Source organism: Psammomys obesus, unplaced genomic scaffold (genome assembly GCF_907164565.1).
Source record: "Psammomys obesus unplaced genomic scaffold, mPsaObe1.curated_primary_1811, whole genome shotgun sequence".
In the NCBI taxonomy this organism is placed as follows: Eukaryota; Metazoa; Chordata; class Mammalia; order Rodentia; family Muridae; genus Psammomys; species Psammomys obesus.
In genome coordinates this window covers 1,169,826-1,185,708 of record NW_026591597.1, presented here as the reverse complement: position 1 = coordinate 1,185,708, position 15,883 = coordinate 1,169,826, and the positions used below count along the sequence as shown (strand labels likewise).

General features: G+C 41.6%; 1 protein-coding gene across 2 annotated transcripts in view; it reads left to right on the top strand.

The window, feature by feature from the left end:
* Ebf1 (EBF transcription factor 1) overlaps nt 1-15,883 on the top strand; it is a 385,123-nt gene that overhangs the window by 356,354 nt on the left and 12,886 nt on the right. For both annotated transcript variants that reach the window (XM_055610690.1, XM_055610689.1), the window contains exons 12-13: nt 13,269-13,334; nt 14,234-14,411. In XM_055610690.1, coding sequence (XP_055466665.1) covers nt 13,269-13,334; nt 14,234-14,411 — 244 coding nt within the window. The remainder of the gene's footprint in view (nt 1-13,268; nt 13,335-14,233; nt 14,412-15,883) is intronic.

The window sequence follows — 15,883 nt, the reverse complement described above, 5'->3', positions numbered from 1 at the left end:
TTTCAAGCTGTCTACCCAGGTTCTCGATCTGGTTGGTGGCGAAGGGAGCAGGAGCCATCCATCTCCATATGTTTGCATGGATAGACAGGCATAGACATGGCTGCGAGCATTTTTCATCCCTTATGAAACATAATAAAAAGTATTTATTACATTTTTACTTTAAAGCTTTTATACATTCTAGCATTATTTACAGCTAAACATGCAGGCAAAAGATGCAAGTGTTTTTAAAATCATTACTGCTAATGTCTCAGCTTGTCAGAAGTGCTTAAATTCTCCTGCACTTTGTCTAAAAACTTGGTACTGTTGCCTTTTAAGAACAAGACATTTAAAGGATCTTGCAAGTCAGATCTGCAAACACTGCTGACAGTCTGTGATGGATGATATTGCAAGATTTGCAAGATGTTTGTCATTTTGCACAGCCGACATATTAAGGAATGGATTAAGAAACTCAAAACCCCTATGGGAAACCGTCATCCCCCCAAAACCACAACCAAACCTCGAACCCCCAAGAGCTCACCAGAATCTCTCACTCGGCTGTCTCTCCCAACTTCTCACTCAACCAATGGATCCCAATTGTTCTCTGAGCATTTTCTCTCACCATATGGTCCCCTCATTACCATACACTAAGAGTCCATATGGGAAACTTGTGAAATGAACTGTATTCATTTTAACTGCCAGATGAGCAGCCTTGTGCTTTGCAAGCCTAGCTTAAGTCATCTGCTGTCTTCGCGTTGCGATGGCAACATGGTGCCAATAAAAAATTCTAATCTACTGTAAGTGATCACAATATTTTAAGTGCTTGCCTATAACTGGCCTCAAAAGGGACAGGAGACAGGAGGGCTTCGATTTATCCAAAGACATGTGAAGCTGGTAGTTGATTCCATCAGGTGTCAGGAAGGGAGCTAGTGAGATTATGGCTATGTGTCCATGGGGCCATGCAGCAAATTGTAGCTTGTCATGGGGATAGAGTGCAGAGGGCTGGGTCACAGGGCCCATAAATCATAGACCCTTTAGATGAATCTAAAAAAAAACCATACTGAATATCAAACGCTATAGTTGCTCAGACAAACATGTGACTCTCCTGGTGCTGGGGAGCCAGCCAGCCGTGGGCCATGGATGGCATCTCAGGTTTGGACTCTCTGAGGCAGTAGCGGATCCTCATGGAAGCCTCTCCGTCATTGCCATTTGAAAATCTCAGACCCTATGAAGCTGTTCTTCTTAAACACAGGAATCAGTTGTTTCAAATGCTGGGCTAATTAAGAGTACCTTAAAGTAAGTGGAAGTTGTCAGCCACATTCTGAAGCGTAAATCATTTTCACCTCCAAGGGCCTCATGACGCGCTGCCTCTCTGCCGCTCTCTTTGTATCGAAAGTGAATGTTTATCGTCTCATTTCATCAGTTCACATTAGCCTCATGCTGAATATTTAAACACAGAACAATTTGAACTCACCATGGAGGAAGTCAGTGACTGCACTTTCATTTGGAACAGCAAGGGCTCATGTAATAATAATTTAGTAAATCAGCCATTTAGTGGCTCAGTTGTGCACTGCATTGTGCCAAAGATTATTCAGTTCAACTGTACACTTGCAAAATTGAAATTCAGATTCCAGTCACAAGCACCATTTTTGCCTAGTGGAGAGATGAGACCCAAAATCACCCTCCCCAAAGAGCGTTCATGTTTAGCGATTTATCATGTATACAGAGCTGGAGCAAAATAAAGCTGGGTTGACTGTCTACAGTGTATTCTAATTGTGCTTTTATTGTTTTAGTCTTTGTGCACAGACGATCAGTAATTCAGAACCCACAGTTGCATCAGTGAAAATACAAATAAGAAATCTTTGCATAACCACATTGCCTTCTAGCAGGGAAGAGGGAATGACTAAGGAGTTCAGTAAAGGAAAAAGCCACTGCCTTCATGTTCTTCGGTCTCTCTGTCACCTCTCCCTAACCCATCCCCTCTATTTGCTTTTCTAATTTAAGGAAACTTTATTAGCATTACAGCTGCAAACATGAGTGACCTTGCTCAGACAAAAGCACAGAAACAAATGCCAGGCTTATTGTCGATCTAGTTCTTACAGGGGGGAAAAAAACGCGCCCTTGGGTTTGGTTCCAGGAAACATCTTGTCTCTGTATTCTCTTGTCGAAAGCACAAACTATGGAATGCCATCCACTTTCCCCTCCCTCCTCTTCATCTGCCAGAAAAGTTAGAGGCAAATTCCGTCTCCTCATTTTGATAATGTACTGAGCTCAGGAACTTGGCTCTCCTTAGTATTTAAACTTCTTTTTATCTTGGGAGTCGAGGCTAGATCTGGGCACTGCTGAAGTTCTGTGTGGATGAGTGTCTTTGCGCATGCTTATATGCCTGCATTTACTTTATCTAGGGGAAGAGGTTGCAGTGGGCTGCAGAGATGACCCCATAGATAAAATATTTGTTATACAAGCCTGAGTACTGAGTTGATTTAAATAAGCCCAGGCAGGTGGCTTGCCTGTAATCTCAGGCTCAGGGGGCAGAGACAAGGAATCCGTGGGACCAGTGGGTTAGCTAGAGAGGCTAGTTGGCAAGCCTCAAGTTCAGCAAGGGACCCTTCAGTAAATAAAGTCCAATCAAGGCAGACACCAGACATTACCCTTTGGCCTCCATAGACATATACACATACATATCCTGGCACATGCCTGCATGCCTGTGCCCGTGTGAATACACACACACACAATCATGCAATAAAGGAAAAAAATCTTGTAGCTTTACCAATAAGTCACACGAGCCTCACAAAGTAATACTTCTTACTTGTTTATATGCTTTTTTAAATCTTTGCCAACTTGCTTTGCATTTGCAATACAACTTCCTACTTATTACTTGTGTAGGTTCCTCTTAGGGATGAGCAGACAGCCAGAGACGAGAGTAATGTAACAGTGCTTACGCAGTACAAAGCAGAGGCTTCCTCCCTCACCGTGCTATCACAACACTGGCCCATTCACAACTGCTTTCAGGGCCTTACAGACAGGGTTCCATCTCAGTCATAACACCATCGAGTACGAGAAATGCTCTGCTGAAATGCTCAGTAAAGGAAGAGGGGGAGGAGGACCTCCCCTACCAGTGGACTGGGGGAGGGGCATGGGAGAAGAGGGAAGGAGGGCAGGGTTGGTAGGGGACAAGGGAGGGGGGCTACAGCTGGGATACAAAGTGAACACATTGTAATAAATAAAAAAAAATTAATTTAAAAAAGTGAAAAAGAAAGAAGCGGGGGCTGTCGATATTGTTGGCTGTTGCTTGGTAAGCACTCACTGGGTATGACCTCCTGGAGCAGGTGCTACTGGCACTGCCCTGTGTCACAGACAAAGAAACAGAGGCATGCCTTCACACTGCTTGTAAGTAGCCTTCACATCTAGTGCCTGAGGCCCTACGCACCGACTCTGGGAATGAAGACAGCGGAATCCTAAGGAGAGGTGGTTTTGCATGCCAGTCTCACATCCCTCAAGCTCAGCTGGGTGGAGGGGAGATGTGGTTGAACCTCTCTTCAAGAAGGAGCTATAGATTAACCTACCTCCTACACACACCCTGTATAAGAATGGGGGGAGGAATGGGTAAAGCCATTTCCGTCTTCCAACTAGTCAGTCATCCTCTGCAAGACTGAAACCCATAGGAGCATGGGCAAGGTCAGAATTCTTATTCACTATCTCCAGCCCTGAATAATGTAACATTGCAGGTGAGCATTGAAGTAACAAGCACTGAGTTTCCAGCATCTAGAGACACTGGAATTAAAAAAAAAAAAACGTATTTAAATTTTGTGTGTTTGTGTGTATATATGTGTATGTACATGTGTGCGCATGCATGCATGTGTGTATGGATGTGTGTGTGTGCGTGTGTCAAAGTGAATGCAGATACCTACAGAGACAAGAGACATTGGATCTCCTAGAGCTAGAGTTATGAGGTGGCTATAAGCCACCTAATATCAATCCTGGAAATTGAAATCCCAGTCTTTTGAAAGAGCAGAACCCATTCTTAATCTTGGAGCCATTTCTCCAACTTGCAAGGTGCTGGAATTTTTACTGTTTATTATCTCTAAGTATGTATGTATGTATGTATGTATGTATGTATGTATGTATGTATGTATGCATCTATCTATCTATCTATCTATCTATCTATCTATCTATCTATCTATCTATCTGCCAAGGATGGTCTTTAACTTCTGATCTTCCTGCATTTATATCTGAATTCTGGGACTACAGATACACACCTTTGCACCCAGTTATATGCAGTGTTGAGGCCCAACCCCAGGCCTAATGCATGCTAGGAAAAAACCAAAAACAAACAACAAACAAACAAACAAACAAAAAAACTCTACAAACTGGACCACATTACCAGCCCAAAGCCCTCAATTTTAATAGCAGATGTATTCAAGACCATACCTTAAACCTTGGGAAATATAATTCACAGATATGGTTTACCCAGACATACAGTTAATAGCCAGCATTGTTAAATAACTTTACAAAGCCAAAGTGAACTGTATTTTTATCCACCACTTAAGTATAGCATAAATGTAAACACACGTGCATTTTGTACACACATAAATATATACGCATCTACACACATATTTCGCATACAAGTAACAAGTATCTCATTTGTTCATTCCAAGGCCTTTTCTTCTTAAGCTAGATATTAATTCCATCTTGCCCTAAGGGAAGGGAAGCCAGGGCCCAAAGACAAAGAGAGACAGAAATAATATTTGGCTTTTTTGTGTGTGTCTCTAAAAGCCTCAGCCTTGGTGACTTAAAGGTGACTTAAAAGATTTTCAAGGGTAATTTTGACTCTAGGCAGCTTTTGTTTCGTGTGCTCACTTCACAACCTACCCCTGAAAAAGGCATCTCTGTCCAGAGTTTTCTCTTTCAGCAGAGCCTTTTATCCTGATCAGAAAGTCGATTTCCAAGGCCACTCGGCAGGACCTAACCCAGAGCGCTGGTCTTAAACCAGCACAATGAATTGCAATGAGAAGAGGCAGCTAGGGGTTGCCAGGTTCAGCTTTGTACCTCAGAGCAGGTCACATCCACAAGGGCACAGATACCATTCTTCACTGTAAGTGTGGCAGGAAGCACCCCAGGCTCCCATTCACCAATTACCATGACACCATTTAGAAGAGAAAGCCCAGAGACCAAAAGAGAGGAGGGAAAACCATTGTTGTAACTCTTCCAAGGAATGCCTGGTTTCACAATTTACACGTAACTGCTGACACCCGAAAAGTTGAACATTTTGGTAAAATGAATCAAGTTGTAATGTTTCTTTTATGAGATCCCTTACAGGAAGGGAGGCCTGGCACCTCCTGGAGAGCAAGCTACATTATCCATCATCGGAAAGTCGGCTGTCCTGGCCAGCTTCTCAGAGGTCACACGATCGAACCAGGAGCTCTTACAACTGTATTATTGCTTATGGAACAGTCATTGAGGCACCAGATAAAAATTACCTGGTCTAATAGGCAGGGAACAATTTTCACTCAATAAAATTATAAGCCAAATCATTCATTTCATAACACTCTGGCTAATTTATTTGTTGACCTTTTAATATCCATAGCTCTTCAGCGGTATTAACTGCAGCTCAGACAGAATCTCTTGTTCATTTCACTTTCATTGATTTTTTTTTTTCCATTGAGGCAATAACGGCCGCTTGAAAACAGCCTTTTTCTTTCCACTGTAAAAGTCAATCATGTAAGTTAGGATGTCTTACGTGGATCCAGCCATGTTAGCTTACAACAGATTTTAATCTCACATGGTTCAGAAGGCTCCTACACCCTGAGTATAACAGAAGCAAGTTTTCTGGTAGAGTTCCAGCCACGCTGGGTGACAACATATAATGAGATATTTGTGAAGTAGGAGTGATGTCATCTAATCTGAACACAAAACCAACAGAAAGCCAGAACAGAATCACAAGTCTCTCCTACATTTTCTCTACACGAGGGTGCTACGGGTTCCTTGAACCCTGGTAATAGTAACAATAGAGTCTTTTTAAAACTGTTAACACTTTGGAGACTTGAGAAATGGTTCACTGGGTAAAAGAATGTTTTTGACTCTTCCAAAGTTTAATTCTCAGCACCTTCAACAGGTAGCTCACACACATACACACATACAGACACACGTGCACACACACACACACACACACATACACACATACACACATACAGATGCACGTGCACACACACACACACACACACACACACACATACACACATACACACATACAGACGCACGTACACGCACACACACATACACACACACACACATGCACACACACACACACACACACACACACACACATACGAACAAACACCCACATGCAGACAAATAAGACATTTTAAAAATACTTAATGGCTTTATTATGAAAATGGAGACCTATTTTGTAATTTGAATTTTATTATTTTTTAAAAGATGGCTAACGAGTTATGCACCAGAATATTTTGTATATAGAATATATTTGAAAAAGTCTATGTTAATATGTGTATATGTTGATGTGTGTGTTGATGAGTGTATTGTGTGTTTTGTGTGTATGTGTGTGTGTGTGGTTACACATGAGCATGTTGCATATGAAAGCCAGTGGTTGATGGTGTCTTCTTTACTTTTGAGACAAGGTCCCTCACTGAATTCCACACTCCCCACTTAGCTGGTTGGCCAGATAGCCGTAAGGATCTATCCTCTGCTGTCCAAGCTCAGGGGTTATAAGCATACATAACTACACCTGGTTTACACAGAGGCTCGGAACCGAACTGAGGTCCTCATGCTGGTGAGGCAAGCTCTTTCCTGACTGAGCCATCACCCCAGTACCAGCTGAGTCTTCTTATATAATAAAACACTTTGAAGTCTTTAGAGTGCAGAGCTGTAAAATCTAATTGTTACACATTTGGCATTTTATGTGTCCCTGGAAATATCCACTTGCTACCTCCACCTCCTCTGTGCTATTCCTTTCCATTTCAATTTACTCTAAAGTGGTCCTTAGCCATAATGAGAGTGCCCCTTTCAACAGAAACATGCTTAATTATATCCATGCTAAATGTAAGTGACTCCTCTCAGTCACAGGGCTTCTGAATAAAGAGTGTTAAAGTGTGACACCAAGGGCCTCTAATGATGTACAGGAAGCTCTCTTTCAAGAAGTTTCATATTACAAGGAAAATGAAAAAATGTGAGGAATGTCTCAGCGGATAGGAAACTGAACAGTGCCCAAGTGTTATTTTAGCTTTTCTCACCCAACTCCTCACTGCCCTCATTATTTTGAATTTTTAGAATGCAGAGTCTCCCATTATGGAATTTTCCATTTGGCTGAATAAACATAGAGGAAGTTAGGCTATAAACCTATCCTCCAAGGAAACACATCTCAATACAACTGGTGTTTGTTGCTTGATATATCCAGCATGGCTGAAAACTTCCAATCAGGCTTTTCAGCATTGGGCTTTGCAATCAATAAGGCCACCCAGGCTTTCTGGAACAAGAAGGGAAGGAGCCAAAGCCCACAAGTGTAACTAGCTGGACAAAATCTGGGCCCTTCAGTAAACTCTGAAGGAACCCGGTGAGATTGACACTGATTTCTTTAATAGACGCTGATCATTTCCAAGGCAGAAGTGATTCTGTTTCATCCCTGACAAGAGAAAAGGAATTGGTGATATATGGGTGTCAGGGGGCTGTGGGGTAACAGGAAATTATCGGGCATTTTCTTTTCTTCTGGAATCACTTGAATCATTTTGATTTTGACCAGTGAAGTCTGTCATGTTTCTCTTCTGCTTCCCTCAAAATGTTAAACTCATGGTTGGGGTTGTATGGGACGTGGTACAGGATGTCCTCTGCAATGACCAACGCATCCCTTATCAGTTCCTAGAGTCTCAGAATCTAATTCTGCAACTTGAAAATATCTATGGTAATAATTTTTTATCCCTTAACTGAAGAAGTTGTTTTATATGTGCAGTGAAAGAAAGTAAGTTCAGGCCATCCTCCCGCTCGCTCGTTAGTTGTCTGTCTCACCCAAAATGTTGAGCTGGGTTTGCAAGTGAGTGCATGCTGAGCCAGTTGCATACCCTTCCCCTTTGGGTTATGAAGCTGAACATCTGAGACCAAACAGAAACAGAATATTCCCACGGATGGGGGAATAATCACTAGAGATTTTACTGTCGTGAAATGAAAGGAAAGATGAGCTGGTTGTGTCTGCATATTTGACATGGCATTTAAGGTCACTGAGGTGGTTTTCTGTGAATGTGCAAAGAACTATATTTTTTTCAAGGTCTCGAGAGTATAGCTAATAACAAGCTGAAATACACTAAGACCAGACTCATGTTGCTAGATGCCTATAACCTGAGGTAATGTCCTAACATGAGTTATTCTATTAACCACGACGTTAGAAATGTAACTTCAAGCTGGCAAACACCAAAGAGCAAGTTCCTAAGAGGAAAAGTGAAGTAAAAAGATACAGTGATCAGAACTCAACCATGGGAATTTACACATTGGATAAAAATTCAGCAAATGGAATGCCAAATTTCACTCTTGTGCTTTTATGAATTTCACTAAATCCACCGCTGGTACATTAATATAAATTAGATGTGCACTTTGAGAAGATCAGTGATGAACTGGTAGAGTAGACCCCTCCCTAGGAGGGCACGTCACCTGGATGTCGCTGAGGATTGTTTTAGGAGCTTCGAAAAGAGTCTGTCATCTAGTGGTGGACAGTGAAGGCTTGCATCTTTCAGACCAGAGCAAAATAACTTACAGCATAACGCTATGCAGGTCTGGGTGGTAAGGTCAACACTATTCTTGGGAGGAAAGAGCTAAATGACTGGGGTAGCAGTAAAGCTGAGGTAATTTTTGATGGATTACAATAGCTGTCCAGGTCTTGAGTTCTTAAGTGTAACAGGTCTGGGTTTGAATCCCTGCTCAGCTGCTCTTCAGCTGTGTACACTCAGAGAAAATTAGCTGACCTGTCTGAATCTCCATTTCCTCATTTGCCAAAAGGGGTTATGGACAGTAGTTTTAGAGAAGGCCTCCATGAAGGCCGGATGAGTTTGTATTTCACCCTCTCTGCCGTAATACCCACCGTTGGTACTCCCAGCCTCTGGGGGTGGGTCTTGCTGGTGGTTACTTCCGAGAAGAATTGGGTAAGGAGACAGCAAAGAAGGAGCCCACCATCTTGCCTCTAGGTTCATGAGAATTGCTTAGAGCTAAACTGAAAACAGCTCTCCAGCACCACAGGGAAAGAAGATTGCATGGAGTAGACCGAGCAGAGGATGAAGGATAGTCCTTGTGAAACCTTGAAGTTCAGTTCTGGGAGGGTGACAAGTCTTCAAAGCAGCTGGACAATGATACACCCTAAGGCCATGAGTAGAAATAACTCACCATTTTATTAGATTAAAACAGGAAAAAAAATGGACTGTTGCTTGCGGCCTAATAGTGATTGGGATCCCAAATCATATGTATGTATACATATGATATACATATACATACATACATATCACACACACACACACACACACACACACACACACACAGAGCAATTACACCTGAACACTTTCTTGGAACCCCATTCCTCTTTGGGTCTCTATTGTTTTCCTGTTATCTCCCAACAGATTTAGAAACATAGCTCCTTCCCCCTCTAAATCCCTCATTTGTGCAGTCATTACTTCATGACCACTGAAGGGGAGGAGAATACAGATTGTGATTATAAGAGGAAAAAGTTCAATGTGAAGTTGTTTTTAAGAGCAAACACTCTCTGTTTCTTTAAAACTTCAGGGCCATGCAGAGAAAAAAAAAAAAAAAAGACTCAGAATTTTAGTTGGAGAACAAGCATTAAGTCTTTACAGGAGGCTCTAGAGATTTTCAATATTTAGGATACTCGTGGATGTCTTTTGTATTCTCCAATGGGATTTTGTTTTGCAATCCAAGTATAGGATTAATTATTTGGAAGACTCTAATCTCTACCCTTGTGTTTAAAAAATGAGAGCAGGGGGATATTTTATCATTATGAAAAGAAGAGAAAATCTCCCTGACAAGTGAATGCCTTGAAAAATTAGATATTAGTGCTAGCCAAGTACCTCTTCTTTTCAGAAATATTGAAATTGAATATTAGAATTGAAGACTCCATCTACTTTACTCCCACCTAATGCCACCAAAATAGGACTTAAGGAATAATTTCCAAGACAAAATACTATATGAAATATCAAGTTTTTCCCCTGGTGGGAAATTTCTTTAAAAAAAAAACAACACCTTAGGCTCAATCATTTCCTAATGTGAAATTACAGATTTTTTAAAATTACCATATAAAACTGCAAAAAAATTACACTTGTGGCCACAGAAGAGATAGCGCACACTATCAATTTGATTTTAAAAGGCATACATCTCTTATACTACCTGTCACTTTTATAATGCCTTTTACAAATTTAATCAATACATTTTAACATTCTATATACTTTAAGTGCAATATACAATAAATATTCAAGTTTCATCTTAAACATGCTTTAGCCTTTAAATTGTTAAAACTGCGGTGCCCTTTCAATCTACTTACATAATGTCATAAAATATACATTTCAAGGTAAATGAAGTCAGCTACTTCAATTTAGTCCCTCAAACTGGTAGTAAATGAGAGGTTAACACTATGGTGCCAAACCCATTATTGAGTAAATTTAGCACCTTGGACAGCTCTGTAAAATCTTTATTGCTTTCCTGACCTGCTCGTCATGTTCTGTCTCTGTGTTCAGTGGCTCTCAGCTCTGATTGAAAGGCAATATATTAGATCCCCAACACAAACACGCTTGGGGGCTAGTTCACTGGGAACGTAATGACATGGAGGTGAGAGCAATTTTCTGGTCACCGAAATCCAAGCACCTTGCAGGTCTGTGGCACTAACTCATGGAGGACCTAGGGATGTCTTTCTTCCTCCCCATTTGCACAAATAAGCTCTAAACCAAATGTGGGTCTCCCTAAAAACCCCCAATTTGATACTTTGGTGAAGGACACTTTCAGATGGGTGAGGTATCATTTAAGGTTGTAGTTTTCCTAGGCAAGAAATCTAGGTTCATTCTCCTTGAAATTCAGAGGATGGCTTCGAGTTACATTATGCTGATTCCAGGCCTGTGATCATGTGCTGGGTTGGTAAAACAAGCCCCACCATCATGAATCAAAGTCAGTGATACCGAGGGCTGAAAGGGTCCAGTGTGAGCAGGAAAAGAACCATCTATGTGATTCCCTTTCAAATGGTTAAATAATGACCAGCTTCTCATACTGAATAAACTAGCAGGTTGGTAATATCACTGAAAAAGTTGGCCACCAGAAAACAAAAAGGAATTTTTCAGATTTATAAAATATTATAAGATTTTTGCCATTTTTCTGAACTCACTTTCTCCCTGATTTTGTGAAATTAATGAACATTGAAAAGGTGGCTACAATATCTGATTACAGTGTTGGAGGCTGAAACTCTCCACTCTTAGATACTGCATCATGAGTTTGACAAATAGGAGATTTGTATATTTGTTTTTCTCCAAAAATGTAGATAGAGAGAACTACCTTCCTAGCAGAGCCCAAATACCAGCACAAATATTTATCTGGAGAAATGTGTGACCATAGACACATAGATATTGAATCTTTTAGTAAATGACGAGATGGTGAAAATTTTCATAAATGGACCAAGTCGATGCTCTTTTGCTTTAATTTTTCCTCAGAGCCAGATAAAGCCACGAGGTTTTGGTGGAAGTGGCAGTAGCTGAATTTGAGCTGGAGATAGGATTTAGTGGGCCCATGCTGTGGTCAGTTATTAACCGCTGTGGTCAGATACGATCGCAAACAAAAAGTGGTGAATCTCTTGTAGCTTGCATTAAAAAGGAGAGGACTGGTTTTAGATATGTTGGTTCAAATTCCACTGATTGTGTTGTTCTTTCTACCCCTTGCATGAAAAGTGACTGAATTGTTTTAGAAAAGGGGGGGGAGGGCCTGTGAGCTTAAGGTAAGCATCAATGTTTATCGGGAACTAGAAACTCCTCTATCTCGTTTTTGAATTTAGGACATTATATATGTGATAAGTAGTTACTGCACTATGACAACTGTTTTATCTTATATTGTGGAGAATTCCAAATTGAAAAATGCTAATATATATCTAAAAGCTTGTCATTTAAAGAGTTGTTCAAGGATTTTTGAAGAGGCTACGGTGACAGCGAAATGAATGCAATTACAGCCCTATTTTCTGATCAGTGTCTGGAGCGTATGAAAATTGAACAGCACCGCTTTCCCATTCCAAGGCCCCCGATTTTAATGTTACACTTCTATTTGCAACTTTATCAACACTGAACTACAGTAAACAGATCTTCTGAGAAGTCACCTTTCTACCTTATGTTCTTGGGAGTGGTTCTTTGCTGATCCACCATTTTACCAGTGCTAAGCGTCATGTTACCACTGTCTTTTCCTTATTCTGGTGTAGATGGATCTGTAGACAATTCAGGTGAACTGGAGAGAGAATGACTTACTGTTTGCCCAAAGGTGTGTTTTTGTATAGTGCCCCAACTGATTAGACACACGCAGTCCAAATGTGGAAGCCTACCTTAGTAGGAAGAGGAAGTGACTTTTTCTTCAACCTGAATTAGGAGTAAAGTACATAGGAGGAGAACGAGTGACCAGGGGAGAAGACACACAAACGCTGCAGAAACAGCAAAGAATTGCAGCATAAGAAATCAAAGCTACCAGTCATGAATACCTGCCCAGTTGGGGCTTCTAGGGATAAGAGACTTCTCGATCAACATCGTGTTTCTTCAGCGTGTGAGCTTCCTGATCACGTCCTCATAGCTCTGCCATACAAGAGAGACAAACAAAAGAAGCTTAAGGCTACATGCTTATTTAGTGGCTCAAGATTGATTGGAAATTCCTTGAAAATGACCTGTCTGATAAGGTCATGGTTTCTGGGATAAGCAATTAAGTGCAAAATAAACACATCTCAGGGATTCATACCATGTGCTGAATGACATCGATTATAGTAATCTTGTAAATGACCACGCAATTGTATTCAGCAATAAACATATGAGTGCTTTATGGCAGATGACTGCGTGATGTATTTTATCTTGCAGTGCCAATGATGCTCACCTTTTGACTCAATTAAGTGTGTATATGAACAATGATAAATTGGTAACTTAACACCATTCCAGGGGGCCCCAAGCTTTTACAACTGTGCCTTGCTAAAGAATCCCTAGAAGAATGGGGAAGCTGTCATATGAAAGATAAGGATAACCTGCTATCTTTTTTCTTTTTCTTTTTTTTTTTCTTGACAGGAAGTGATCCTTAAAAGGGCTGCAGATCTTGTTGAAGCCCTGTACGGGATGCCCCACAACAACCAGGTGAGTTTTCCAGGTCTTTAACTTAGTGAAGTACTTCTCCATACAAAGAAAGACCTCAGAGCTCTTATTCTATGAGAAAGCATTGAGAAAAAAACCCCCAAACCTATGAAAGCAATACTCACCTGTTAAGAACCTAAGGATCTGGGATGTGACGTGTCTCAGGGCTCTTCAGCCCTCACTGCTTTTGCAAATCTTCTACAGCACCATTTCCCTTTCTGGAAAAAGTGTTCTCTCCTTAAAATTGAATCTCAACTGGGAATGAGCTTTCCTAACTGAAGAAGAGAGCTACTGTATTTTATCTTATTTCCCAGCAAACTTAAAAGAAGGAAAGGTTTAATTTCTTCTCCTAAAATACAGAATGGGGCCCAAATATACTTTCTATGCATGCTTCCTAGAACAATGGTATGTAAAGAACTGAAGCCGCTTGGAAAACTAAGACTGGCCAAGCTCACTCTTTTCCCACTCTCCTGCAGTCACTACTCAAAAAGCAATTGTACCCATCCTCAGACATTGGCTTCCTTGCGTGGCATCAGATAACATGAATTTCAGGTCCTGAGTTCGATGTGTGAAGGATAAGGGAAATCCCACAGTACTGTCACATGCTGACAACTATAGGCTTCAGAGTCAAGCAACTGGCATTCTGGGTCTCAGCTCTATCTTTAAGGAAGTGAATGTTTTTGAGGTAGCACTATGCCTTTCACAGCCTCAGTTTCCCCAACTATGTTGTGGTCAGGATAATGAAACTTGCCATCACAGGTGTGTCAACTGGATACAGATGTAAGACAGTTGACCATGAAAGGCTGTGAGCACTGGATCTGTCAGAAAGAAAGCACAAAAAGTTGGGGCTATTGGGAATATGAACTGGGGTAGCTAACAATGATGTGCCTTTGGCTTTTCAGGAGATTATCCTGAAGAGAGCTGCTGACATTGCAGAGGCTCTGTACAGCGTCCCTCGCAACCACAACCAGCTCCCAGCCCTTGCTAACACTTCGGTCCACGCAGGGATGATGGGTGTGAATTCCTTCAGTGGACAACTGGCTGTGAATGTCTCTGAGGCATCACAAGCCACCAATCAAGGTCAGTGTCCTCCTCTTAACCTCTCTTCCATTCCCCCTGCCCCTTGACAAACTCAAGTTCCCACTATCCCCATCTCTGCCATTTACTTGACATCAAATAATTAAAACAAAACAAACAACCATTTTCTTCCCAAAGAGAAGATTCTTCAGTTGTGTGTATCAAATATTATTGTAGGATTTTGTTTCTAGTTTCACATCTGGAGACCTAGTAGGGGGCTGGAAAGAATGCATGCATGCATTCAGCCATCTCTACATCCAACTTTTCACCATAAATCATGAATGACAGATCACAAAGAAGGATGGAATTAAAGTTCTCATAGGCCACAACACATCATTCTTGCCCAGGGAAGAGGGACCTGTTAACTCAAGGGAACATCTCTTAGATTGCGATTTATTCCTGCTCCCAAATGATAATTTATAGACCTTGCATTGCCACTTCTCACAGCCCTGCTAAGTATTTATGATCTCCTAAGAAATGTGTCTTTGCTAGCTTCTCATTTTAATCACAGAGATAGCACCACCAACCCATGCACATGAATCATCAGGGTTTTTTCCCCCTCTCAGTTGCAGTGAGGGGGTAATAATGGAGATGTTCTTCCCTGATACCCATATCTCTCAAGAACGCACCATCTCAATGCTACCCTCGCCCCTGGTTTTTCCCCAACTTTTCAGGTTTCACCCGCAACTCAAGCAGCGTGTCACCACACGGATACGTGCCGAGCACCACCCCTCAGCAGACCAACTATAACTCTGTCACTACGAGCATGAATGGCTACGGCTCTGCTGCCATGTCCAATTTGGGCGGCTCCCCAACCTTCCTCAATGGCTCAGCTGCCAACTCACCCTATGCCAGTAAGTAGATGTTTGTCCTGAATCCTGTATGTTTCCCTCACAGCACTTAGCATCATGCAGAGGCCAGCTGGGCATGACTGTTTGGTCTGAGCTGCCCCCACACTCGCCCAGCCTGCTACCCTCAGTACTTGAGCACCATTCTCTCCAGGAGAGTTCTCTGCATTCCCACACGATGCCATTCTAAGAACCCATGATTGTGATCAGATGGCAATGGGTTGCCTCCTGCTTCTGGTAGTTACTAACCAGGGGCTTGTGGGTAAGTTCAGGTCCTCCTCATGCCTCATTATTCTTATCCTTAAGAGGAGAACTATTGAAACCTTCACCAGTGCTGGGGAACATGGGTACGATGGTGTTTGCCTGAATCTGGTTCTCAGGCCTGCCACAAGAGAGAGGCATTGGGAAATCTAAGTCACTATCCTGATGCTGCAACAATAGATCCCCTCTTTAAATAATAGAGCTTATCTCCTGGTATTTCCATTTTCCTTTTGTGTATAATATGCTCCTAAAAAGAATAAAAAAACAGATCCAAACAAAGTATTATTTTCAGAGAAATCTCTCAAGATAAAACACCCCTACACACACACACACACACACACACACACACACACACACACACACACA